The sequence below is a fragment of the Peromyscus eremicus genome, chromosome 4, assembly GCF_949786415.1.
Source record: "Peromyscus eremicus chromosome 4, PerEre_H2_v1, whole genome shotgun sequence".
In the NCBI taxonomy this organism is placed as follows: Eukaryota; Metazoa; Chordata; class Mammalia; order Rodentia; family Cricetidae; genus Peromyscus; species Peromyscus eremicus.
Window position 1 is genome coordinate 38255335 of NC_081419.1, and position 25185 is coordinate 38280519.

Sequence of the window (25185 nt, forward strand, 5' to 3'; positions counted from 1 at the left end):
GTAAGTGCACAGACACAAGTTGAGCTATTATGGTGGGCGGCACCGGGCGGCCAGATCCCACCACTTCAGCCTAGGTAGGAGCATGGCTTTGGTACCACCCTGGAGAGACTCAGAACCAGCAGTGTCCTGGAGGCTTCGAGGAGCTCTGTATTTAAGGGTTTTTTATTATTATTACTATTATGAGAAACGATGTTGGAAATAAGTTTCAATTTTGAACCAAATCCTTCTCTCAAAGATGTTGAAGGTTCATACTTTTAACAAGTCATTCAGGTCCGGAAGCTTAGTTAAAGAGGCTGAAGGATGGCAGTTGTGTTTAGGAATTTGATTTCTAGAAAGCCCTTTTCCTTGTCCCACATGGAGTTGAATTTTATGTCTGACCAACTGTTGCCTGACTGGTTCTTGTGTTTTTGAGTATCGAATTTTATTCCTAACAGGTGTGGGCCCGCTTAATGCCAGACGGTTCACTCCGTGTGAGGGGAGCGCCTTAACTTGGCTCTGCCTTACCTCCTCTCGTCTGTAGTGTTTTGGGGCATATTTGGCCACTGTGACCCAAATAGCATTGCATTCCGCGTGGTGACCTCCCCTAAGGTTGTTCTGCTCACCCGTCAGTCTTAGGTTCCAGTTTCTCTCGATAGAAAGTCTGTGCATCATGTATTTGTATTCCCAGTTAAAATGAGCTGCAGGAACTACCCTGTAAGCCACTCTGAAAACTCAGTGTGAGATCGACTCTTGTTGCCAAATGGCTCCTTTTAAAATTACTTAATGTCAAGTAATATTTCAGTTTTCATTTCTGTTAAAATATCATAGATAAATATATTCGGCGTCATCAATTATAATTAACTTTTAATGCAAAACACCTTATGTGTTGTTAATTTGTCTCCGTGCTTTTTATAAGGGACTCAGTAACTAAATGTTTTGGCTATGTGGAACCTAGATAAAGTTTCTACTTATTACTAATTATCCCTTAAACCGAGCCTGCAAAGTGGCCAACTCACCTCGAATGAGAAGCCTTTGTTACAAGGTTGCTGTTGGGATTCTGTTACAGACTTCTCATTAATGCCTGGGTAAACAGATACAAAGACTAGAAGGAAGCAGATTTTAATGATATAAACAGAAGGCTGCAGAGTTAGCTCATAACCTTAGAAAATCAACCCCTAGCTTTGAATAATTAATTAGAATTGTTACTATGGAGAAATTTTAGTTCACATAATTTCTTTCCAGGGGCACATTCATCCTTTGCTGGGTCAGGGCCAAAATGCCTTTCTCATTATTTTTCTGAAAGTAGTTAATTTTTTTCTTCCGAAGTTTTGGCTCATCAGATACTAATTCGAGAGACTTTATTTGTTGCCTTCGAAACCTTTGTAATTTTTAGCATAAACATAGTTCCTAAGCTGTCTTGGGATGGAGCTGCCAAGCAACCAGGTACCCACCCCCACTCCCTCTCAGGACCAGGGTCTGCAAGCCAAACTCCCTGTAGAGTAACAGAATCTCTCAACAAAGACCCTCCTCTTCCATGGTGCCAGGATCATGGGAAATAAGTTTAAATGATGTTCAGCACCTGTGCCTTTCAGGCAGGCCAGGCAGCAGGCATAGTTTGCCAGTTTCAAAACATGGGACTTGGGGTTTAGGTCTCCCTTTGGCCTTTTAAGAGAAACTACTGCTTTTTCTGTGAGTCCTGTCTTTATAGTAGTTCCCACACTCTGGGTTTTTCACTACGGTGCACCAACTTGAAAACGTAATGGGAGCTTTTGGTATAGAGCATCGGTATGGTCCTTGTGCTTTGCTGTTCCTAGAACCTGGTTTCTGTTGTGCTGGGAACAGAGCAGCTGGGGTTTTACATCCAGCTGAGGTTATGCGAAAAGATTTGGGTAAATACTTGGAATTTGACAACTTCTTTGAGTTCTGTGACAGCGCTCATCCTCTCGGTGTGTCCTAGCTGAATTTCTCAGCCTAAGCAGGTCTGAGACAACTCTGAGACTCGGAACAACTTCTCCTTCAGCATGGCCAGGCTTTGCAGTACTGTTTCCAATTAAAAGCAGTCTTGTTTGTTTTTTTCAAGGCAGGGTTTCTCTTTGTAGCCCTGGCTGTCCCAGAACTTGATATGTAGACCAGGCTGGCCTCAAACCCTGTCTCTGCCTCCTGAGTGCTGGGATTAAAGTCGTGCGCAACTACCACCTGTTGGTTTCATTTTTGGTGGTGTTTTCGAGGCAAGGTTTCTTTGAGCAGCCCAGCCTGGCCTTGAATGTATGCTCTTCCTGCCTCTGCCTCCCAGTTGCTGGGATTACAGTTCTGCGCCGCCACACCAGGCTAAATATTAATAATAGTCCCTCCTCACACCCACAACTAAGGATTCAGCCTAGGGAATAAGTTTAAATGATGTTCAGCACCTGTGTCTTTCAGGCAGGCCAGGCAGCAGGCATAGTTTGCCTTTGAACCTACTAGTGGGCATTCTGCAGCTGAGCTGTATCCCCAGAAGTATTGAAAAGCTTTTCCTCCAGCTTCTGTCGCTAAAAGAATATATCCTATGTAACTACCTTAAGCTGTATGGGGAACAAAAAAAATTAGCAAGTGTTGACACTCAGATTATAAGTATATATATCACAGAACGTGAGATTGGATCCCATTGGTTGAACTCTAAAATTAGCAAAATTCTTTTTAAAAATGATCATGCATTTTCATCTGTGCTTGTAGATGAATAAAATGTTAGTTTCTGGAAGCTGGAGAGGCATGTTGGGGAATGCAATACCAAAAACCTTGAGGTGTTTTGGGGATGAATGTTCTCTTTGTCCTTGTTGAAGTTCCTTCAGTAAAAAAATGAGCCACATCTGTCTCTTGGCCTTGAACTAGGTCTATGGGAGCAAAAATAAATATTAAGGGCTGGCAGGATAGCTCAGCTAGCCGAGTGCTTGCTACCAAGCCTGAAGGATGACGACTTGTATTTCATCCCTACCACCACATTCTGCAAAGAGAGACTTAAATAATAAATAAGTTAAAGGTTATCCTTTTATCCCCATGTGTGGACCCCACGGACGGGGGGACACACACACACACACACACACACACACACACACACACACTATACATGTATCAATGTAAGTTTAAAAAATTAGTATTTAGACACAGTAGAAGGGCATGTTGGACCAAGACATCTATTTTTTTCCTCCCTGTTTTCATGGCAGAGTCTTGATTTAAAACAAGGAAACAAGGCACCGTCTTTATCGCAAAGCTCTTCAGAGAGGTTTGCCACCTACCACCAAATTTCTTGATTTCATCTGACCTGTCTTACCAGGTGATTTTCATGCGACTCTTATTAAACTGTTATTAAAATGAGCTAACTGCGATATTCTCCAGTCAGGGGTATCTGATGCAAGATCAGAACCTAACAACAGAGTTGAGTGCATATTAAACCAGCAGAGGAAGCCAGCCTCTGGTCTCTAGAGAAAAGGAATATGTTCTATGTTGTAAATCATAAATCATAAATGATAAATGTGTAAGCTATATATCGAAATAAATGATAAAACTGTATTGGTGACTCAAGACTTGACTGAATAAAAAGAATTATTAAATTCCTGAGTATATATGCATACACATACATATTTATTATTTTAAGCCAACTAGTTCTCCTAAAATTATCTGTATAGTTCTTTTACTCCATGATGAAATTCCACTTTTGTTGTTGATTCTTGTAGTCCTGGGGATCAAACCCTGGGCCTCCAAATACGCTTCATCTGATCTAACCCTGCACGCATCCCAACTTTTTGGTTTGGGGGACTTTTTTTTTTTTAAGTTTTCAAAAGGGGTAGTTTTAGGTTCACAGAAAAGTCGACTAGAAGGTATAGCGGCTTCCCCCAATGTGCACGGCTTCTCCTGTTAAAACAGCCACACCGGAGTGTTTCATTTGCCGTATTTGTCCCGCTGGCAATCCCAGTGATGCACAGAAGGTTTACATCAGGACCCATTTGTAGTTATCGACATCCTGTGGTGTAGAGAAATATATTGTAGTGTCATAACAGGACATTTTGACCTCCTTAAACTTTCTGTATGTTTCTTTTTTCTAACACGGCACAAAAATGATATGAAAGTTCATCTGGAAGAGAGGAAGCTCAGGACTAGGCCAGGAGAATTGAAAACTGTTCAAGTATTTGTAAACTGGCCAAGCCTGGTTCTCATGCCTGGGTTCAACCTGCAAAGAGGCTGGAAGGTGTGTGTAAATGTCTCACGTCTATGGGGCAGGGTGAATTCTGCTTCCCATCAGCCCATATACCATGGAGGGTGGGTGAGTCAGACATTGGGAAGATCTCTTTCCCTCCAAACTGACAAGTGTGGTCCTTAGTCAGGAGAATAGCCAGCACTTCCAGCAAGCAGCTGGTTTGGCGAGGTTTTCGTTCTTGACAGTAGTGTCAAGAAATGAAACGTAATTGTATTTGATATCTAATATAATTAAAGTTCACAGTGGATAATTTTATTTTTAAACATAGATTTTTGCTCTCCTTATGGAAGATCTCTTGCCTTCCATAGGAGGGGACTGGGCACATTCCCTGTATGTATCCCTTCTCTAGCCAGCTTTTATTCCCTCTCTCTCTCTCTCTCTCTCTCTCTCTCTCTCTCTCTCTCTCTCTGTCTCTCTCTCTCTCTCTCCCCCTCCCTCTCTCCCTCTCTCTCTCTCTCTCCCTCCCTCTCTCTCTCTCTCCCCCCCCCCCCCCCCCCCGTCTCTGTGTGTGTGTGTGTGTGTGTGTGTGTGTGTGTGAGAGTGAAGGAAATGGTCTTAGTTTGGAGCAGTTTATTAAGGAGCCTTGGCCTTCACCCTTTCCATCACTAAAACCCAGGTGGTTGGCTAAACACACTTGTAATGTGTTAATGAAGGCAGTGGATAGTTTCTCAACATGTGTGTACCCAGTTAATTGGTTTGTTTTGCATTTGTTTCTTCACTTTGAATTCGAGGCAAAAGGAAGCTGTTGTCCTCTCCAAAGTCTAAAAGCCATTGATGTGATTGTTAAACTTGGTATTTTAAGCCATTCCAGGCTGCCTTGTGGCTTTCGGTGGTACCTTCTAAAAATGCCTCAATATAAACGATGCTTTGTTTCATCCAGAAACTATGAAGCTGCTTTTGATTAGTCTGTGCTCCATTGCCCGCTTGCTGCGGCTGTGGACCATTATTTAGGAATTCAGTGCAGCGACTGTATTGTTGATGTGGCCGTTTGGTATCTTCTGTTAAGAGACTACAAAATGTTTCTCCAGCAGCACAGTAACCAGAAACAGTTCCTTCTAAAGGTAATGCATTTCTCTTTACCAGAGCATTTGAATAATTGTATCAAGTGTCAGTCTCTGGTTTATGCAGAGTGGAGCTGGGATACAGCTTGGTTCTCAGGGTTTGCTGGGTTCCTGCATCATGTGTTTTCTTTGTTCTCTTCAGAGCGCAAAGTCTACGAACAAACCAAAACACCAGATTTGGGAATTAGAGGTCACAAATTCAAATCTCAGCTTGGTCATCTCTGGATAGCTGGAACTTGGGCAAAACTTTCTTATAGAGATATTGTCCAAGTTTAATTAGAAATTCTTTCAGCTGGGTGGTGGTGGCACATACCTTTCACCTCAGCCCTGGGAAGCAGAGACAGGCACATCTCCGTTAGTTTGAGACCAGCCTTGTCTACAGAGTGAGTTCCAGGGCAGCCAGGGCTACACAGAGAAACCCTGTCTCGAAAAACAAACAAACAAACAAACAAATAAATAAAACCCCAAGTCCAAAAACAAAAAAAAAAAAAAGAAAGAAATCCTTTCTACCTAGGTTGATACTCAGTTTCTGCTCGATATTCATTCTGTCTTGTCTTCAGAAAACTGGCCGCTTAAAGAGCAGAGGCGATGCAGACCCCGACTGTCCTTAAACTTGCAAACTGAGAGCTCAGTTTGCAGCCATTCTGTCTCTGCCTCCCAAACAATGGGGTTATAGGTGTGCACCCGTGTGCTGGCGCAAGTTTTATGTCAACTTGACATGGTCTGGAGTGATTTGGAAAGAGGGAACCCCAATTGAGAGAATGCCCCCACCAGATTGGCTTGTGGGCAAGCCTGTGGTGATTTTTCTTGATTGATTGGTGTGGGAGAGCCGAGGTCCTGTGTGGTAACCACTCCTGGGCTGGTGGTCCTCTGATGTATAAAAAAGCAGGCTGAGCAAACCATGGAGAGCAAGCCAATAAGAAGCATTCCTCTATGGCTTCGGCTTTGGTTCCTGCCCAGACTTCCCTCAGTGAAGGACTGTTACCTACAAGTGTAAGATGAAAACCCTTTCCTCCTCAGGATCCTTTTGGTCATGTTACTTCGTGAGACAACCATTAATTATACTGGGCTTCAAACAGAATTCTTGTTCTTCCCCTGGAAGTTAGAGAAGTCAGGACTGATTGGAGGGATTTCTTTCACCGCTTATTATCAGGTATTGTCCAAATAGAAAGGAAAAGTAATAACCTTAACAAAAATGAAACCAAATGCTCTACTGAATTGGACAACAGACCATGACAAAAGCAAAATTTTCATAACAACTGATCCCAGGCAAAAGTGATTTTCTAGAAGCTTCTTTTGATGACTTGCTATTCCTAAATATAGAGTCTACTATCTATTTGGGGCAATAAAGGTGTTTCTCCCATCTTGATCCGTTCTCCATAATGTAACTGGTAAGCTCTGAGTTGTTTACTAGATGGTAGTTTATACTTTGTAAATTCTTTTCCTGTATTTTTCATCTTTAGCCTTCATCAGATACTTTGTATCCTTCTTTGTGCAATTAAACTGAAAGGCACCTTCCCTTGCAAAAGTGATTTCAGGCGATGCCAAGCAGATCTGAGGATAGGTTTCTAAACACATTTATAAGAAGACTTCATTCTAACACATCCTCATTCAGGAAGGTCTTCATTTTTGGAAGCCTTTGTCTTTCATCCTCTGGTTGCTTTCCCGTGCTTTCCGAAAACATAAAGAATGGATGTGTTAGAGGAAGCGGACAAGTCTGGAGTATTTGTCATGTGTTGGACACCTGCACACATGGGCCGTGATGGCTTCATGATGGACTTCCTGTTTGCTGTGTGGTGCATACTTGGAGCAAGCCCTGTGCTCAGAGGGAAAGGGAAGGCCGAGGCGATCGCCCAGAACCTCCCACTCCGTGTGGCCGATGAGACCTCCAGGAAGAATCATCATAAAGGACGATGCAAAGCTTTCTACACTTTCCTCGAGTCCCTGCTGGATGTGTATGTATGCAAAAGGAAGCTTAACTTCAGTAGGGAAATGATAAATTAGAAACTCAGTTAAAAATGTTTATTTGTGTTTACCAAATTGGATTTCATTTCAGATTTTTTTCCTCATGAAAGGTTTTTTTCTGTTTTTTTCTTCTTTCTTTTCTTTTCTTTTTTTTTTTTTTAAGAACTTCAAAGAGCCTCATCAGTATGTCTCATGATTCCATAAAATCTCCATATTTTAGTTTCCATGTGAGCTCTTTGCATTTTGGGGAGAGAATTTCAAAGTTGATTATTTCTAGTCTACAGAAGTATGGAGAACTGGATTCACCTCCCTCTACTGGCCAGTAGTTCCTGCAGAGGACCGTCTGAGGTGGCTCGACTTTTAATAGACAATGATCTGAACTTACCATTTTGGGTTAAAGTCTTAGGAATAAAAACCAAACAAGTATCTCAACAGCTGATTTTAATTCTTCATTGTTAAGCTTTCAGCCAGGAGTTGCCCATATTTAAGGTGGTGTGGGAGCATCCAGGCTTAGATTTGACCCCCAATGGCTGACCCCACTCACAGAGGACACAGGAATGATTTGACTTCTGACGGGAACCTGCACTGGATAGCTGCAGTGCTCTTGGTTGGAAAGTATTTAACTAGTTATTGGTGTTTGTGGGTGTGTATCTGCCTCTTCCTGTCTGTGTGCCTGTGGATGCCAGGAGAAGCGTCTCGTCCCTTGGAGCTGGAGTTACAGGCAGGTGTGAGCAGCCTGACATAGGTGCTGGGATTTTCTGGAGTTTTCCTAGGTCATGGGACTGGCCGATGAGCAAGGCTAGAAGCCTGACTGCGAACTCTGGGTTAAGGATAGAGAAGGGGTGGGGTCAAGTACCAGCTGTGAAAAAATTTTGATTTTTGATAGTGGATTTTCTTATCTGCTTGAGCTGCCACCATGGAGCATCTTTGGTGGGGTGCCTAAAACAACAGGGACTTATGTGTTTCCAGTTCTGGAGGCTGAAAGTCAGATCAGGGAGCCAGCGTGTCAGATTATGGTGAGGGTTATTCCTGGTTGGTGGAAGGCGGCCTTCTAGCGGGGCCTGATGGGATAGAGACAGCACGCTCTTGGGAGCCCCTTCTTACACTAACAAGGACTGTGCACTCATGTCTCCTAACTGTGGAGCCTGAATCATCTTCCTGATGCTCTGTGTCTGCTCTCTTAACAGCCTCACCGTAGGAGTTCTGAAGAGGACACAGTGTGTCCATAGCATTTTATTGTTCTTAAAGTATAATGTCATATTTTGTGTACTATTAAAGAAAAATCTGTTCTCGATTAAATTTCGACAGTACTTTATCATTTAACATACTCTTATTAATTTTTTTAATCTATTTCCGAGATGGTTTTTAGCACAATATTACATTAAAGAGTTCTTTGCATTTGTTTATTTCTATGTATAATGTGTGCCATGGCCTGTCTTGTAATCCCCGCATTCTAGAGGCTGGGGTGGAAGGATGGCTATGAGTTCAAGGCCAGCTTGGGCTACATAGTGAGGCTTTGTCTTAGCAGACACCATTTTAAAAAAACTACTCTCTAATAGTAAAATTGAGAATAAATATGGGTCTTTGGAGCAATGTCCAATTGGGAAAATCAGTTAAGGATGGAGAAAAAAAAAGACAAGATAATTTTGCTTTAAACACACACACACACACACACACACACACACACACACACACACACACGCACGCGCGTCTTCAAAAGCTGCCCAGTATTCTACTGTGCCATTATACCGTGGTTCTTTTCTTCTCCTCAATCCTTTACTTAGTATTAAGTATGTTGTGAATTTTAATAAAGGGTCAATTTTGTAGGTAAAGTGCGTATCTAATTTAAGCTAGTATTCCTTTGCATTTGAGACCTCCGTGTTGTTCTGTTCAAGTACACTACCTTCTCAGTGACTTTTTGTTTCCCGGCTCACTGTGTTCTGCTGGCCTTGGTGAGGAACTGATCAGTCTCTCTTCTTTTCTAGTGTGGCCCTGGTTTGTATGTGTGGCATTTCCTTCTCTTCTGTTTACATTTTGTTTGTTTTTGTTTAAGAGATAGGATATTTGCTTTGTTGCCCAGAATGACCCAGAACTTGTGGACTTAACAGGTCCTCCAGCCTCAGAGTGCTGGGATTTAAAGGCATGTGCTACCACGTCTGGCAGATACACCATGATTCATTTCAATTGTTGATAGTGAAGCCGAAGCCTGGCCTGGTGGCACATGCCTGTAATCCCGGCACTGGAAAGCAACGTGAGTTTAGAGCCTGGACCAGCCTACGTGGTGATTCCTGGTGATCCTGGATGGCGTAATGAGACCCTGTCTTAGAATGGAAGTTTTGTTGTCTTTCTGGTCATGGTTCCAAATCAATACTGAAATGAATCTCCCTGAATGCACCTGTCTGTGTTTCAGTGGGGAGAGTTTTTGTTTTTGTTTTTTAAAAAGTAGTATTTTTATTTATATTTTTCTTAATTTTGCAAAAATACCCTTCTAAAAGATGACATTAAATTTATAGTTCTACCAACAATGTATTAGGAAATATTACCAGCATTGTAATGAAACGATTTTATCTCTGTGGGTATCCAGATAGTTGCATTTTAATGTTTCAGTTACGACTTTTTAATAAAAGGTATGAGCTCAGCACTTTCTTGTATGTTCAGTGGCCATTTGAAGTAGTCCTGTCCGGGGCTGTATTGTGGCTGTATTAGCTTACCAGCTCCACGAACCTGGACACATGACTTAGGTGCTCTGTGCTCAGTGCTTGCTCATGGGGATTAAATGAATATTTTAAAAGCATTTAAGCTGATGTTTGACACTGTATCTGTTGTATGACTTTTTGTCAATAATACAATTTCTTTCTTTGTCCTGCCTGTTTACTTCCTTTTTTCCATTGGGTTTAGTAGCTGTTTTAATATTTTAATGAGTGTTTAATCATTGAGAGCTCACCAGCTAAAGTTTTAAGCAAGGCAAACATGTCATGTTTAATTTCGAATTATAAAGCCTAAAAAGATTTATCTAAGTCATCCTTTATATTTGGGAGGATTGAGTGAAGGATTCTATACTAATTCTGTAAGTTCAGTGTTAAAAACTGGCTCGGTTACAAATCAGTTTTTGAGGCGATTGACTGTTTCCCTGCTTCGTGCTTGGGTGTGATGCTCATGTAATTAAAACTCTCAGACCTGCACCCGCAGGGCCACGGTTCTGAAGATGCCATTTTCTGTAGGGCTTGTTTCTTTTTATGTATTCAATTGACTCTCCAAACATGAGACCAGGTACCTTTTGATGTAGGAAAATGTTGTGTTGGAGTGAGTTAAGAGCGCTTTTGGAATGCCTTCAGCCAGACACTCAGGAGGCTGAAGTAGGGAGGGTTGAAGCTGGAGGCCGTCTGGGCTATATAAGAAAAGAGTTAAACTGTCTTGGAACACAAAACCAGATAAGCAACAAACAAACAAAACAAAATAAAAGTCCCCTGAGGTGGCCTCTCAGTTTCAAGTTTGAAGGCACCTAATAGTTTTCTTAGAACAAGTTACTATATTTCTTTGAACCTTTAGCTTTCTTGCCTATAAAATGAAGATAATTTGTGTCAGATAGCAATTATAAGAGTCAAATATAGTGAATTTTGTTTTAAAATTTCAGTATCAGGTGAGATTAAAAGGTATATCATGAGTATACTCCTGCAAATGTTTAAATTTATGTCATGGGTTTTGGTATGCAGATGCTGGGTTTAAAAAACAAACAGGAAGTGAACCACCAGTTGACTCAGATTCTCTAGAGAAGATGCGATGATCCTTATGAAAAAGTTATTCTTCACTGCACAGTTATACAGTGTGCTGAATGCTTCTGTTTACCTAATGTAGTGGATAGTTTATAGATGGAGAGTAGGGGCTGGGGTATACTGTGGTAAAGTGCTTGCTTAGCATGCTCGAGGTCCTGGGTTCGATTCCTAGATCCACAGAAGGAAAACAAAGGAAAGCCACTCTGAACTCTGTAAAGACGACACGGTTCTCGAGTTGTAGAGACAAAATTGCCCAGTTTCTCGGTTCCTGAAGTTGGTGATCTGGGTGCTTGAGTTCAGTTCCCAGCTTAAGCTGCTGAACCTCACTGTCTTTCCGGTTTTGCTTTTGTGAAATGGAGAATAACATTACAGAGCTGACCTGTTGAATATTTAAAATCTGAATTAAAAAAATTATCAGGGGAAAAAAACTGTATGAACATTGACCACAAACAGATTTTTGCCTTGTACTCCCTAAATAATATAGTATGACCCCAATTTACATAGCATTTCCATTGTATTAAGTATTGTCCAACATCTGGCAGTGATTTAAAGTATACAAGAGGATGTATGTAGGTTTTATGCAAGTACTATGTCATTTTCCATAAGGGATTTGCTCATACTAAGATTTTACTATCCAGTGGGGATATTGGAACCAATCCCCTGCCCATACCAAGGGGCAAGTCTTCTCTCTAGAGTGTTGATTCCTTGAAGAGTGACTAAGTTAAAATCTTTAGAACAATGTCAGGACCACAGTAAGCATGTTAGAAATGTTTGCTCTTGTAACTGATGATAATCCCTATACCATTCTGGTCTCTTTGCTTCTCTGTCTCTTTGCACTCTCCTTTAGACTTTGGTAACTGGTGGTATCTTGGACATATTGATTCATTAGCTCACTTGTCTATGTGGCCAGCCCGACCCTGGCCACTCCATCTGGTGCAGATGGAGGAAAGAGCTACTTAATAGGCATGCCCTTAGCAGAATGCTGCAGGGACAATTGCTGTAAACAGTCTGGAAAGATGTGTTCGCTAAGAGATGGAAGAGGGAAGGTGTACTGGGGCCTAGATGCAAGGATTCGAAACAAGAAGCTTCTCTGTCTGCAAAGATGTGGGTGCATTTGAAGTGCTGTGCACGAGATTCACTGCTCACTTCGTCTGTACAGGAACGGGCTCTGGTGTAACTGATGGGCAGTTGAGTCCTAAACCTGGCCATTTCTCCTCCATCCGACCACTGGGTAGGGACCACACATTTGCACCTTTGTGGGAGCTGTTGAGTGGTTAGAGCTGCTGACGTGCTGCCATTTCTTTCTGCGACACTGCAGGGACATCCCAGCTAGTTATGCAACACTTGTGCATGTGACTCTGAAAATTCTTAGGAGAAGTATGGTCCCCCAGTATCGCAAACTGTGTTCTTGGCAATCCTATAAAGATGAACTTTAAATACAGATGCAAAAGTACAGAAGTTAAAGGATTCTATTACAAAATAACAAGGCACACGATTTGATCAAAGCAATTTGTCAGTGTATTTCATTTGATTCTTGTGTTTATGCTGATTCTGTGTCAACATTTTGCTCTCTCACATACTTACACTCACAAGTTAGATACACAAAAAGGAATAGCTAGTGAATGTATTCTTACTGTTCAATTTGCATGACGTTCGAGAGCTCTTTTCCCAGAGACATACTCGAAGAATGAATGGAGCAAATAACTTGCAATCCACTTTATGTTTTAGAACTCATGGTTAGAGTGGAAAGTTAATATGGTTAGCTGCAGTGAGACAATATTGACATTGTTGCTAAGATATTTTACCAGACATGTTGTTGAAGCTGCTGTTTTGAAACTGAGCAATAATTGTGTGTGTGTGTGTGTGTGTGTGTGTGTGTGTGTGTGTGTGAGTGAGAGAGAGAGAGAGAGAGAGAGAGAGAGAGAGAGAGAGAGAGAGAGAGAGAGATGGTAGAGCAGACGTAGTGTATAGAATACAAAAGACACAAAATGGCAAATGAAGCCAGGTGGTGGCGGTGGTGGCACACGCCTTTAATCTCAGCACTTGGTAGGCAGAGGCAGGTGGATCTCTATGAGTTTAATGCCAGCCTGGTCTACAGAGTGAGTTCCAGGACAGCCAGGGTTACAGAAAGAAACCTTGTCTCAAAAAACAAAACAACAAAAATCCAAAAGCCAGTAAATGCAAAGTCATCTTGTTCTCTCCTCTAGTCCCACACCTCAATACAGGCCTGAAAAGGGCCTGGTTAAATAGCTGTGTGTGCATAGTCAATTGATACGTCTTTCTGGAATATGAGCGGAGTTGGCTGTGTTGTGCAGTGTTGAGAGTGTGTGTGTGTGTGGTGTGTGTTCATGTGGATGCCAGAGGCCAACCTCAGGTGTTACTTTGTGGGCACTCTGCACCTTGGATTCTCTCACTGACTTGGTGCTCACTAGGTAGGCCAGGCCAGCCAGGCAGTGAGCTCAGGGATCCCCCGTCTCTGTGTCTCCAGTGCTGGCTGGGATTGCAAGTGTACCACCATGCCCACGCAACATTTTCTTTTTTTTTTTTAATGTGGGTTTTGTGGAGGAAACTCAGATCCTCACACTTGAATTTTTTTTTTTTTGCTTGTTTTTGAGAACTTCACATGCTACCTAGAAACTTTGAGCTGCCCCCCGCCCCCCCAAATGTTTATAGATGCCATTTTCCTGGTAAGGAAATTTCCTTTCAACTGACATAGAGAGAGCAGCTCCCTTCATGCGCGCCCTTTCTCTTGCGTGAGGCCTGCTGGCACACGGCTTTGCTGAAGGGACTGGCAGAGTTTGGGCCTGGGTAGTGAGTGTGGGGGTGGTGTACAGGTTATGGTATTGTTCCAAAGCCTCCTTTCCCCTCCACTTATTTTTCCACCCCCAAAATGTCATCATGTCCAATGTGACAGAATGTTCCTGATGATTATCATTCAGAGAAACACGACTTGCTAAATGATCTGTGGGTGACAGAATTTCTTCGGCACCGAGCAGTTAGTTCTCCATTCCCAGTATGCACTTCGGTTAGGGCATCTGCTGTTTGGGCCAGCAAGCCAGTGTGCTACTGTGTTATAGAGTCGAGACTAGTCTGTGGGCAACTTTGTGTGCCCTCACCTGGAACATGTGAGATGTTAAAGCATCTTCTTGAGATGGACTGTGATGAGTAAATGAATGTATATAAAGTTTAATGAGGTGTCTGGCACACTGAGTAAGTAGTAATGACTACTAGCTTAATCATCCTTATTAGGAGGCTGGCAAGATGGCTTAGCAGTAAAGGTGCTTGCTGCCAAGCCTGACGACCAGAGTTCCATTCCCAGAATACACATAAGAGGAGGAAAGAACTGATACCTGTAAGTTGTCCTCTGACTGCCACGCCCACACCCACGGCCACGCCCACACCCATGCAGTCAGCTTTCTTAGTCCAGATACACTCAGTAGACAGAACATTTATAATTAAGACATAGCTACAAATCCTGATGGGTTACCGTGATGCCCACGTGACGGGAGTTTCAGGAATCGGGGAGCTTGGGCTGTAATCATTGGGCTAAGGCCTGTAAGTGAGATGGGCGAATGGCTTAAGGATGGATACTCTCTAGGCACTGGCCGTTCCGGGCTCTCTTGTCGCTTGGCTTCAGAACACTACTGGTATATTTGAGAGGTCTGTGGCACTGTGTTCCTCTTGTTCCTCATGTCAACCACAGGAAGGTTTGATGGGGAAAGTGAGGTTCTTTATATTGCTGTGAATTAAGAGGGTGAATTTGGGTTGTGTTTAAGGACATTTCGCATTAGGAAAAGAAAGCATTAATTAATTGGTTGAGCTTAGAAGTTGGAGGCAAAGAAATTGGAATAAGACAGCTGGGCTATATAGTTAATACATGTTAATCCTAGTTGGGGGGACAGCCTGAACTTCATGGGGAGACCCTGCGTCCATGTGGGGAAGAATGACAATCAGACAGAAGCCAGTTTAGAACATCACTGTAGAACAATCAGTAGAAAGTAGACCCATCTTATGACAGTTGAGACCGCGATGTATGGGTTGGGTGTGTCAGCTCAAGTCTGAACCTGTGGGTTGAAGCCCATAGTGGTTATGATTAGAAGCTTCTAGATAAGAGGGAAAGTGGGCTTCTTGGTAAGTATCCAGTGGGATGGCTTTACTGGGCAACCCCAGGAAGTAAAAAGAGATGGGTACAGATTTCTGTTTCTGTGTGCCAGATAGTCAAGTATACTTTATAAAATATTCATGTCCTAAAAAACATTGCCAGAATACATGCCACACTGAAAACAGCCAAGGCAGAGGAAGCCCATCATCCATGCTTCTACGCCTGAAGAGCAACCATCATCACCGTGGGTCTGTGCTCCTTTGGAGGCTTTGGTTGTGTGTCCCCTTTTATTGTCATGCAGCATATAAAATGTTACATACACTGGCCTACGTGTTTATTCCACGTGGCTTAAAAAATGCTGATCACATGGCAAACTGTTTATTTTTCTTTCTTGTAACGTGTCCATTGGCACCAAAATCAGTCTTTGTGCTGCCCTGCTTGTTTAGAGCTGTTGGTGGGGCAAAGGAGGGCATTCTTTACCGTTGTCCTGATCATGTAAAATGCTAGCAAGTTCTGGCAGGACAGTTACCGTTGTTAGTTTAAGAGGCCACCCAGAAAAGGTAAGGGCTTCTCTTTTCATTGTGGGGTGAAGTATATGGTTCAAAAATCACACTTCCTGAAAGAGAAGGGGGTGGGAAGGGACAGTTGACTGAAGTGCTGGAAGGCGTTATATAGTACATACTTTTTAAAACCATAGTGTCTCCACTGTAGTTAATTTGGATGGTTCTCTTAAGTAATGTTTTTGTTTTGTTTCCAAAGTAATAAATGTATTGTGTGTTTTGAGTCTGTGAGCATCTGAGAATGCTTTTGATTGATATGACATACAATTGAAAAGTTGTTTCCGCTTTATGAGACTTGATCATCCTAGCCCCTCTCTCTCTATATAGCTATTGTTTGGACTTCTGGCTTTTGATGTTGGAGAGAGCAAAGTGTTGTGGATTGAACTGTATTTCCTGCAAGGATATGTTGAAGCCCCAGCCTTTAATATGGTGCCCGTGGAAACGACCTAGTTTGGAAAGACAAGGTTTACAGATGTGATCAATTTAAAGGTCTTGATAGGATTAGGTAGGTTGGTCCTAATTTCAGATGCCTGGGGTTCCTAAGAGAGATTGCAACAATGTTGAATGTGATGTTCGTGCCTGTAATCTCAGGACTTGGGAGGTTGAGGCAAGCCTGAGCTCTGTAGTGAGTTCTAGGCCAGCCTGAACTGTGGAATCAGACCCTATCTCAGGCAGACTAACATGGAGAGAGAACACCAGATCGATGAAGGCAGGGGTTGGGATGGTGAGTCTTCAAGCCAAGAAACATCAGAGATGGCTAACTAGAAACACAGCAGTGGGCCTGGACTAGCTTGTCTCTGGAGGGAGCGTGACCCTGCCCCACACTCTGATTGGTGGCCATTAGGTGTGGAATGGAAGAAGTTAACTTCTGCTTGTTGGATCTGCCCCTTTTGTGATACCTTGCTGTGGAGTGCTCTAGGACAGCTCAGTGACCAGGCGTGGTTGGGCTCTGGTTCTTTGCAGCATCCTCTGTTTTATGCACATTCAAAAACACATACCTTGGTCTATGACAGTCTTTTCTTAAGTTTTCAATACAAAGTTTTTACCAGATGACTCCAGGCCTGGGTCCTCCCCCAGGGGAGCGGTATAGGGCCTGATGGTCCCTTTTGTCTGTCTTTCTCCTGACAGAACAGGGTTTGTTCTCATTACTTGGTCGTGTCCAGGTTTCTTCTGAGAAACAGCTTTTGTTTTCTGTATCTGTAATCTTTTCTCACATCGTTAAACCTTTTCTGTCACTCCCCTCTATGTCCTGGGGAAACCGTCCTGGGCCTTTGCTCTTTCTCTGTGATTAGTATGAAGTGTTGGTGGATCTTAGTCTGGGCTGCAGGTTAAGTGGTCAGAAGGCAAGCCCTGTGTGAAAAGTGTAGGCCAGCCATTCCGTAGTCCACCAGGGTGCCCAGCTGTCCTTGGGTGGTCTCCTCAGTTTTCTTTTCCAGGTCTTCAAGATGCCCACTTTCCTTTCATTGGTAAACTGTGTACTTTATCAGCTCCTCACCACCGATGATTTTAGGGGAGGCCTGTTGTGTAGGGGGAACCCTTTTAATCATGAAGTGTTTGTGCTGGGAGGCTTGGGGTGGAACAGTCTCAGTGACTAGAGCGTGGTTAAGCTATTGTTGTTCCAACAACAAAGTATGCTCCGTTCTTCACTTAAATTGCTAGGCTCTCTTGTCTTTCTTGCTGTCTCTTATTGGGGCTGCACATGTAAGTTTTTCCCTCTTAGTTTACAGATATTTTACTGGGTTCTCCGGAGGCTTTGTGTAACTTCCTGCCTGGTGCAGTTTTACACACAAACAAGGGTTCATGCTTTATCCACCTGCATCCCACCTCAGCCCACTCCATCAACTGGCTGTCCCCCTGCCAATGACAGCAGAGATGACCTGGAGCTGGCACAGAGCCAGTGCAGGTCCGGAGAGAAGAAATACTTGCCATTGAGGGTGGCATTCTGCTGTTCTTCCTCCCTTGTCTCCTCTCCACCTGCCAGTGGCCGTCAAGGTCACCTCTGGGTGATAACCACGGTGCACGTGTCCTTGAGCACATGCCGTGTGGACTGGACCTTCATTTCATTCACGTGCAAAGTTAGATTATAGCAGGTGGCCAGCTTAACCCGAAGACCTTCAGATATACACACGGCTCCCTCCTTGGGAGTGTAAATGTAAATATTTACATCAGGCATGCACACAGAGGGTGTCAGCCGTATACAAGGATTAACCTCTGCCCATGCTTCCAGTTGCTTACTTCCCATTTCCAGATGCAGGCATGACTACAGAATCCATATGTCCTTCTAGAGATCCTCCAGTCACAAACAGTAGGTGTGTTTACATGGATAGCACACACATAGTTATATATACATATTACGTAACATATACAAATATATACACATACACTCCCATGAAACGTACATTTCTAAATACAGGAAACTTTTTGTGCGTGATCGTTTCTTCCTTCCCTTTCTCTCCCATTTGTCTTTTTTTTTTTGAGCCCATGTTGGCCTTGCCTTCTGACTTCCTAACACAAACATTTAGACCCTGACCCACTTCTTGTTCCAGCAGCAGTAGAGATCTCTGCTACACATTGCATTGCATTACCCTCTCTGGGAGAGTTTTAAAGCCCATGGCTTGAGCCGCAGTAATTGAAACAGCTTCCCAGACAGCTCTAGGCCTGCTGCCCGAACAGAGGAGTTGGGGCCGTGCCCTGATCAGATGTAGGAACACAAGGCCTTGAAAGCTTCCAAACCCAAGAGGTGGTGAGGTCCACCAGGTCAGTAAACATCTGTGTGCTGCTGAGGACATGTAGACTTAAGGAATTTTGCATGCATCCCACAGACCTTTCCAGGCTGCTGTAGGGTGCAGCTGACCCACATCTTTATTCTTCCTCTGGGCCAGGCGGGGGAGGGGGGAGGGGGGGGACTAGCCTTGCCATTCAAATGCTGCAGAAGCTGCAGGCCCATATGCTGCAAGAGTGAATGAACAAACATATAGTACTGGGTGAAAGGAGAGGAAACTATTTCGGGTGCTTGATGACTAAACACCTATGCTTCAGGTGCACTTGGTTTGGGTGACGGCAGCGTAAGGTGTGACTGAAAGAGAAGGGATGATCAGGAGGCTCGGGCACCTCCCCAGCGGAATGTTCAGGAGTGCTTGGGACTAATTAAGCAGCCGGCACGAAACTGGGAAATAGATGATGGAACGGGCTTCTTCATGGTGGCCTGGGACTGCGTGTAGACCTACATACACTGTTCTTGGTTGTCCCTGTTAAGTTCTCGGAATGATGTAATATTGAAAGCGTATCTTGGCAGCCTTCTGAAGGAGGAATGACTCTGGGAAGATGGATTCCACGTTTGACTGTCTGAGTTCAAACTCACTCGTGACATTGGCTGGTGCCCTCGGGCGTGTTACTTAGTCCTTTCTGTTCCTCAGTTTCCTCATCTGGGAAGGGAAGTAGGAATAGTGACTGTTTGGAAGAGAGGTTGTGAAGATGAAGTGGGGGGATAGCGTGCACTTGGTGCTCTGTCTGGGCACCTGCTCACACTCTTGAAAGCGTTCGCTTTAAATTACGCTTCTGTAGGGTGCGAGAATGGAGGTTTTTCTGAGGTCATATATTTTTAAAGCATAGTAGTTCTTGCATGGTGACATACTTCAAAGAAAAAACCTGGACAGTTAGGGGGGAAATGCCAGTCTGTTTACTTGTGTGTTTCAGGATAAGGTGTCTTTGTGTGTGTGGCTCTGAGCATGCGGTGTGAGGACATTTGCTGACCTCTGTTTAGAAGGCATCTGTACAAAGTCTGAAGACAAAAGGATCCACTTGTGTCATTAGCTGGTACTTTTTGGACCCCGGGGACTAGCTGGATTCTTGTTTCTTTGGTGGTACTGTGGTACTGTTCGCGAGTTACTCATGATTGTGAATATGTTTTGGAAAACAGTTGACATGGATTCCTTTCTCCTTTCCTTTGGAAAATGTGCACTGAGTGATCAGTAGCTCTGACTAGATGCCAGGAGGTCACATAAGACACAAGATGCTTTAAAGTGCTTCCCATTGCAGAGAGGGCCTTCTGCAAGGTTCAGAAATGACACTGCAGAGGAAATTTTTTTCCAACTTGCTGGGTTTCTGTAAATATATGATTATAAAACTTTATGATGGAAAATACCTTTAGAAAACAGTGCACCCAGAGGCGGGAACCGCAGAAGGTGCTGTAATACATTTAATGCCCTAGTTAAATGTATCACCACAGTCCCGTTTTCGGGAGCTGGATAAACAGAACATCTTTCTCTTTCTATTTGAAGCTTCCAGCCCCCGCCATCCCCAGCCAGCCACTTTAGAGCACGATAAATGGAAATCTTATTTCCTGCCTCGGTAGACCTATTTCCCTGAATGTCTGAGCTCACCTTGTCTTTCTCAGGGCTACTCTTTCTCAGCTTGGCTTTGCTCTCATCTGCCTGCCTTCCCTGCCCTGGTTTTTTAAAGCCATCTTTAATCCTACCCTCCATGTTCTCCAGTCGACAGTGTTGACTCCAGCTTTCTGCATGGCCACTTTTAACACTCATCTCCTAGGTTCAGTTTTCCTTCCGTTGTGAATTGAAATCCTCATTCAAAGTCTTTACGAGTAGGGCGAGCAAGTTAAAATAAAGAACCATTATCAAAAGCCATTTCTGCTAATTTACAATGCTTTATTAGATGTCTTTATTCTCTTTGGTGAGTCCATTTTCTTTGCATATACAGCTTTCACTCTGATACTTCTCCTATGTGCATATTTTAATTTTGATTTATTATAAACACAGAAGACCTTATAAATGACCATTCATCCCTATGCACTTCCTGATCTTTTATTTTTAGAATTCAGGAAATCAGTGATTTTGATATAGGAAGAGAGGGGTGTGTGTGTGTGTGTGTGTGTGTGTGTGTGTGTGTGTGTGAGAGAGAGAGAGACTATCAGAGAGAGAGAGAGAGAGAGAGAGAGAGAGAGAGAGAGAGAGAGAGAGAGAGAGAATATCAGAGACTGTATATAACCTACAGAGCCTAAGATACTATTAGGTCCTTACAGAAAAAGTGTGATTGCTCCTTACATATTTAACTCATTTAGAATGTGTTTTTTTGGGGGGGTTCTCATTTCCCCTAGCATTCTTAAACAAATGGAGTAGTGTGTTAGACTCTGAGCTGACTAGTTAGGAGAAGGCTCCAGCTACTCCCTCTGTTCCTCCTAGTTAATGCTGTTCCGGTTTCCTGTCTGTGAGAGGTGTGATTGGATCTGGGGTTCTCTGAGGTGACCTCGAGCTGGGGTGATGTGATTCTCTGTGGTGTTGAAATATTCCATGGGAAGCACCTGCCAGTGTTGAGAGGGGAGCCTGGCAAATCCTGGTCATTGATAACATGGCTTGCACACCCTGGAGAGGATGCATTCGTCCTGCCCAGCCTGGGCCTTTCTGCTGTAGCAACAGGAAGGGTGATTGAAGTGTGCTTCCTATGACTTATTTGAAGTAAGGAATAAAGTAGGTTGTAGTTAAAACAACATCTACTCAAGGACCGATGAAATGTCCCAGGCATGCTGGTTGTTATAATCAATGTCTTTAATCCTTCTTAACTCTTTAAGCATCTGCTGAGGAATGTTGAATCAACCAGGGGTATAGCAAGATTTTTTTGGGGGGGAGGGGAGGTTTGAAACAGGGTTTCTCTGTGTAGTTTTGGTGCCTGTCCTGGATCTCGCTCTGTAGACCAGGCTGGCCTTGAACTCACAGAGATCTGCCTGGCTCTACCTCCCGAGTGCTGGGATTAAAGGTGTGTGCCACTGCCCGGCTATAGCAAGCTTTTTTGTTGGGACCACCAGCCTGCAAATAATGACATGGAGACTTCTTATTAATTATTAATTAGCCTTAGCTTAGGCTTGTCCCACTAGCTCTCATAACTTAAATTAATCTGCTTTTATTAATCTACGTTTTACCATGTGGGTTTTTACCTTTCTTTCATTCTGTATGTCTGACCCCCTCCATATCTTGCTGGCATCTCCTCTACACCTCCATTATCTCCTCCTCCTTCCTCTCTCTGTCCGGAAGTCCTATCTATAACTCCTTCCTAGCTATTGACTGTTGAGCTCTTTATTAAACCAGTCACAGTAATATATCTTCACAATGTACAAATATCCCCTAACACAGGGGATTTCTGATGTCTGGTTGCTTGGAGCATGCCCCATCATTTATGTGTGTGCCCCTACCAGAGTTCTGCTTCATAGGAGGCTCTAAGCTTTCTTTGACCTTAACCCGCTGCCCTGCGCTGTTAAAGTAAAGCTGTAGGGATGCTGCCCAGCTTCTGAGCTGCAGGATCTCCCACTTGGTGCCTTGTGCCTCCTGCTTACCCATAAAGCTTCTCTCTCCCTGCCTTGTGCCTTCCTAGTAAAAAGAAGCTGGAAGTTTAATCGTTTCTGAAAAACCAAACAGAACAGCATGTTTGGGACAGATACTGTCAGGAGATGGCAAAGTCAAGTTGAAATAGAAGTCCCCCTCCTCCAAGCCCCATCTCTAAGTCCCATTTTTATTGCAGCCTACATAAAATCAAAGGGCTGGAGCCCAGCTGTTCCCAAGGCTGAGGGTCCTCATGGCTGCGGCATGCTTTGGAAGCTGTTTCTCACAGGCTTGCAGTTAATGAAAATATTTGCTTTGCTTGATACAAACAAAGTTTATGGGCAGAATTTGTGATTAGGAAATGCTTTAAATCTTCTGCCCTCCAGTCCCTAATTTCTCTCGTTCTGTGTTAGAGAATTCCAAGTGTCCGAGATGAACCTTTTCTCAGGAGCAAGCTTAACTTGTAAAGTTTCTGGTGATGGTGTACGTCTTTCTCCATTTCTTTGTGTTCCCATCGAAATTAAGGGACTGGAAGTCTGGCTTTTCATGCGGAGGTTAGAAATCTTTCGGAGTGGGTAGGGAGACTGTTGCTTATGGCTTGTCAGGCCAGCTCACTGCTGTTTACAGCCCAAGTCTGGGACTTGGGTAATACACGGGTACCCGTGGTGCCGTATAGCTCTCTTCAAGCACATGGAAAGTCAACATTGCCTGGTGTCCCATGTCCTCTGTCACTGCGGGGGTATAACCTCAGCTTCTCGTATGTTCTTGTCTGGCTCCTGTTGTTACTTGCCTGGGCACCTGCGGATCAGGTCTACCGAGTGTTCTTGTAGGCACTGTACCTGCTTACAGAATGGTAGTGGGGTAAATGGTAGTGGAGACTGGTCCTGGAACTAGTTAGCAGACCGAGAAAGTAATTGTCCTTCTGCTGTCCCGCGCCCCTCTCTCAGCATACAGAGCCCTGTGGGGAGGTAAGTGTTCTGGTTGTAGCCTTGGCTCTGCCTCTCGTTGGCAGTCAGAGAGATGGAAGTCTGGGTCCCTCGTGCACTGGCTAAGGATCTCAGGAGGTGGCATCTTCAAGAACCCAGGCTGCTTCTCTGGTATGTATGTAACGTTGTAACTCCGGGAGGTATGTAGCATGGATGTTTATGGAATCATGCTAAGCGGGCAGGGCCCTCCACTGTTCATGCGGACAGTATAAAGGGCCTCTACTAACCCGTGTTTACGCTCCTCCCTTAGGGGTAGAATGCCGTGGTACCTGCCGTGAGTGCGGTTGTAATTCCAGTGAGGGCTGTCTAGTCATTGTGCCTTTCCTCTTCTTCAAATATGAATCATTTGGGCAGAGAGGGATAAGTCATCATACTTTCCAAAGTTTAGTGAAACGCTTCAAGTGTAGTTGGCGCAGGTGAGACTGAAGAGACCTTCCCGACTCCGCCAGTGCCCACGGCTTTTCTGTTGCTATTGAGTAGGTTGTGGAAGTGAGCCTTCAGCGCGTCCCTGCATTCTGTGGCGGGGTTAACACTCCTACCCCACAGCTCCTCATGTGGAAAACAATCACAGCAATGCGACATGGACCATGATGGGTTGGGGTCACATCCCTCTTTGGCCTTATGCACAAAGATCTGGAAAAAATGAGTGTCTGTCTGGCTATACATACAACTCACGGTTTTCATTTTTTTCTTTCTCACACCTCCCTCCTTCAAATGTAGTACTTGCTTTTTTTTTTTTAGCCAGGAGGTCATGACAAGGACTCGTTGGAGAGCGTTTGTCAGATAGACTGGTTTTGCTTATGGAAAACGTGCGTGTGTCCTCCTAATTCTACTGTCTATAATTTAGAACTTGGAAGATGGTTTGTGATCTATGGGGTGATGACTCAAGTTTCTCTGCAGTCCCCACTTGCTTGTTGGTCTGTACTGAGGGAATGTGACGAGGGGTGGAGCGGCAGAGTTGGGGAGGGTAGGAGCAAAGTGTATCATCTGAGGATGTGTGGACTGGCTACGCTTCTTCTTTCTCTAAGAGGCTCGCTCTTGCCAAGATCTGTATTCCTCATACACGTTGTACACTTGTAATTGCGTCCTCTATGTTTTTGGAGGATCTGCTTCCTCTAGAAAGTTCTATTTCATAATGCTGTGCTAGTTTGTTCCTTTGGGGGCTTGCTCCTAAGGGGATCTGCTCGGTGAATGAGCCCTGTGATGGTTTAGGCTTGGCTGGGCTTCAGAATGGTAGAGTAGACGGGATCAGAAAAGAGAAGTGGTTCCAGGGAGCACTGTGGAAGAAGCAGCCTGGATTCCATTGGCAGCCCCATATCGGAGGAAGCAGACCTTGGGCTCGAAGTCCGGAGAGCTCCCGGCTTTGGAATCTGTTCCACTGATACCCGCAAAAGTGCAGTGACCTCCAATTGTAACTGCAGCTGAAATCCGAGTGTCTTCTGTAGTAGTTGAGTGGAACAGAATGAGCCTCCTGGCTGAGTTCATTGATACTTCAGTGGTAAAGCTGGAGTTTCCCCTGTAGGCAATGGATTTCAAGAGTGATAAGGGAAATCATTTAAAAGAAATTCCATGTTCTGGTATATGGAAATTGTATTCTAAGGACGTAGCTCTTGGGGATCAAACTTTCATCAACTTGTTGTGGATGGTGTAACCTAGATATCATCTCTCTACTCCAGGTGGTGACTTTGGTTCCGAGACGCCTGCCTTGTCCTCTGGTCACAGCGGTGACTCTCCTGTGAGTGGTCTTCCTACAGCAGAAGACACCTATCGTGTGAGCTTGGCCAAAGGGGTTTCAATGTCTCTTCCTTCGTCACCCTTGCTGCCTCGACAGTCTCACTTGACACAGTCAAGGTCGAACAAAAAATCCCCAGGTAAAGAAAAACATTCCCAGTATCTACATAAGCTAGATTGGCTCTTTAATATATACATTAAAGGTATGATGAGTGAGTGCCTGTAAGAAATCTGGGAGAGCCAGATTTCTGTGTATGTGTGGATAGATGCACGTGTGAGTTCAGGTGCCCTCAGACCAGAAATCATTGGGTATTTCTGTCCACCTTTCTGTACAGTTCCACCTCCATATATAATGATAAACTACCCAGGGTAGACTTTCATACAGATTCGAGATCTTGATATAAGAACTCATGTTCACCATTGGCTTTGTCAATTTCTTCCTGGTGAGTGGAGGAACACTGTCTCTTA

The 25185-nt window shown here is 43.9% G+C and overlaps 1 protein-coding gene across 1 annotated transcript in view; it reads left to right on the forward strand.

Moving 5' to 3' along the window:
* The window catches only part of Tanc1 (tetratricopeptide repeat, ankyrin repeat and coiled-coil containing 1), a 191404-nt gene that overhangs the window by 51308 nt on the left and 114911 nt on the right, over nucleotides 1–25185 (forward strand). The window contains exon 3 of the mRNA XM_059260505.1: nucleotides 24663–24857. Coding sequence (XP_059116488.1) covers nucleotides 24663–24857 — 195 coding nt within the window. The remainder of the gene's footprint in view (nucleotides 1–24662; nucleotides 24858–25185) is intronic.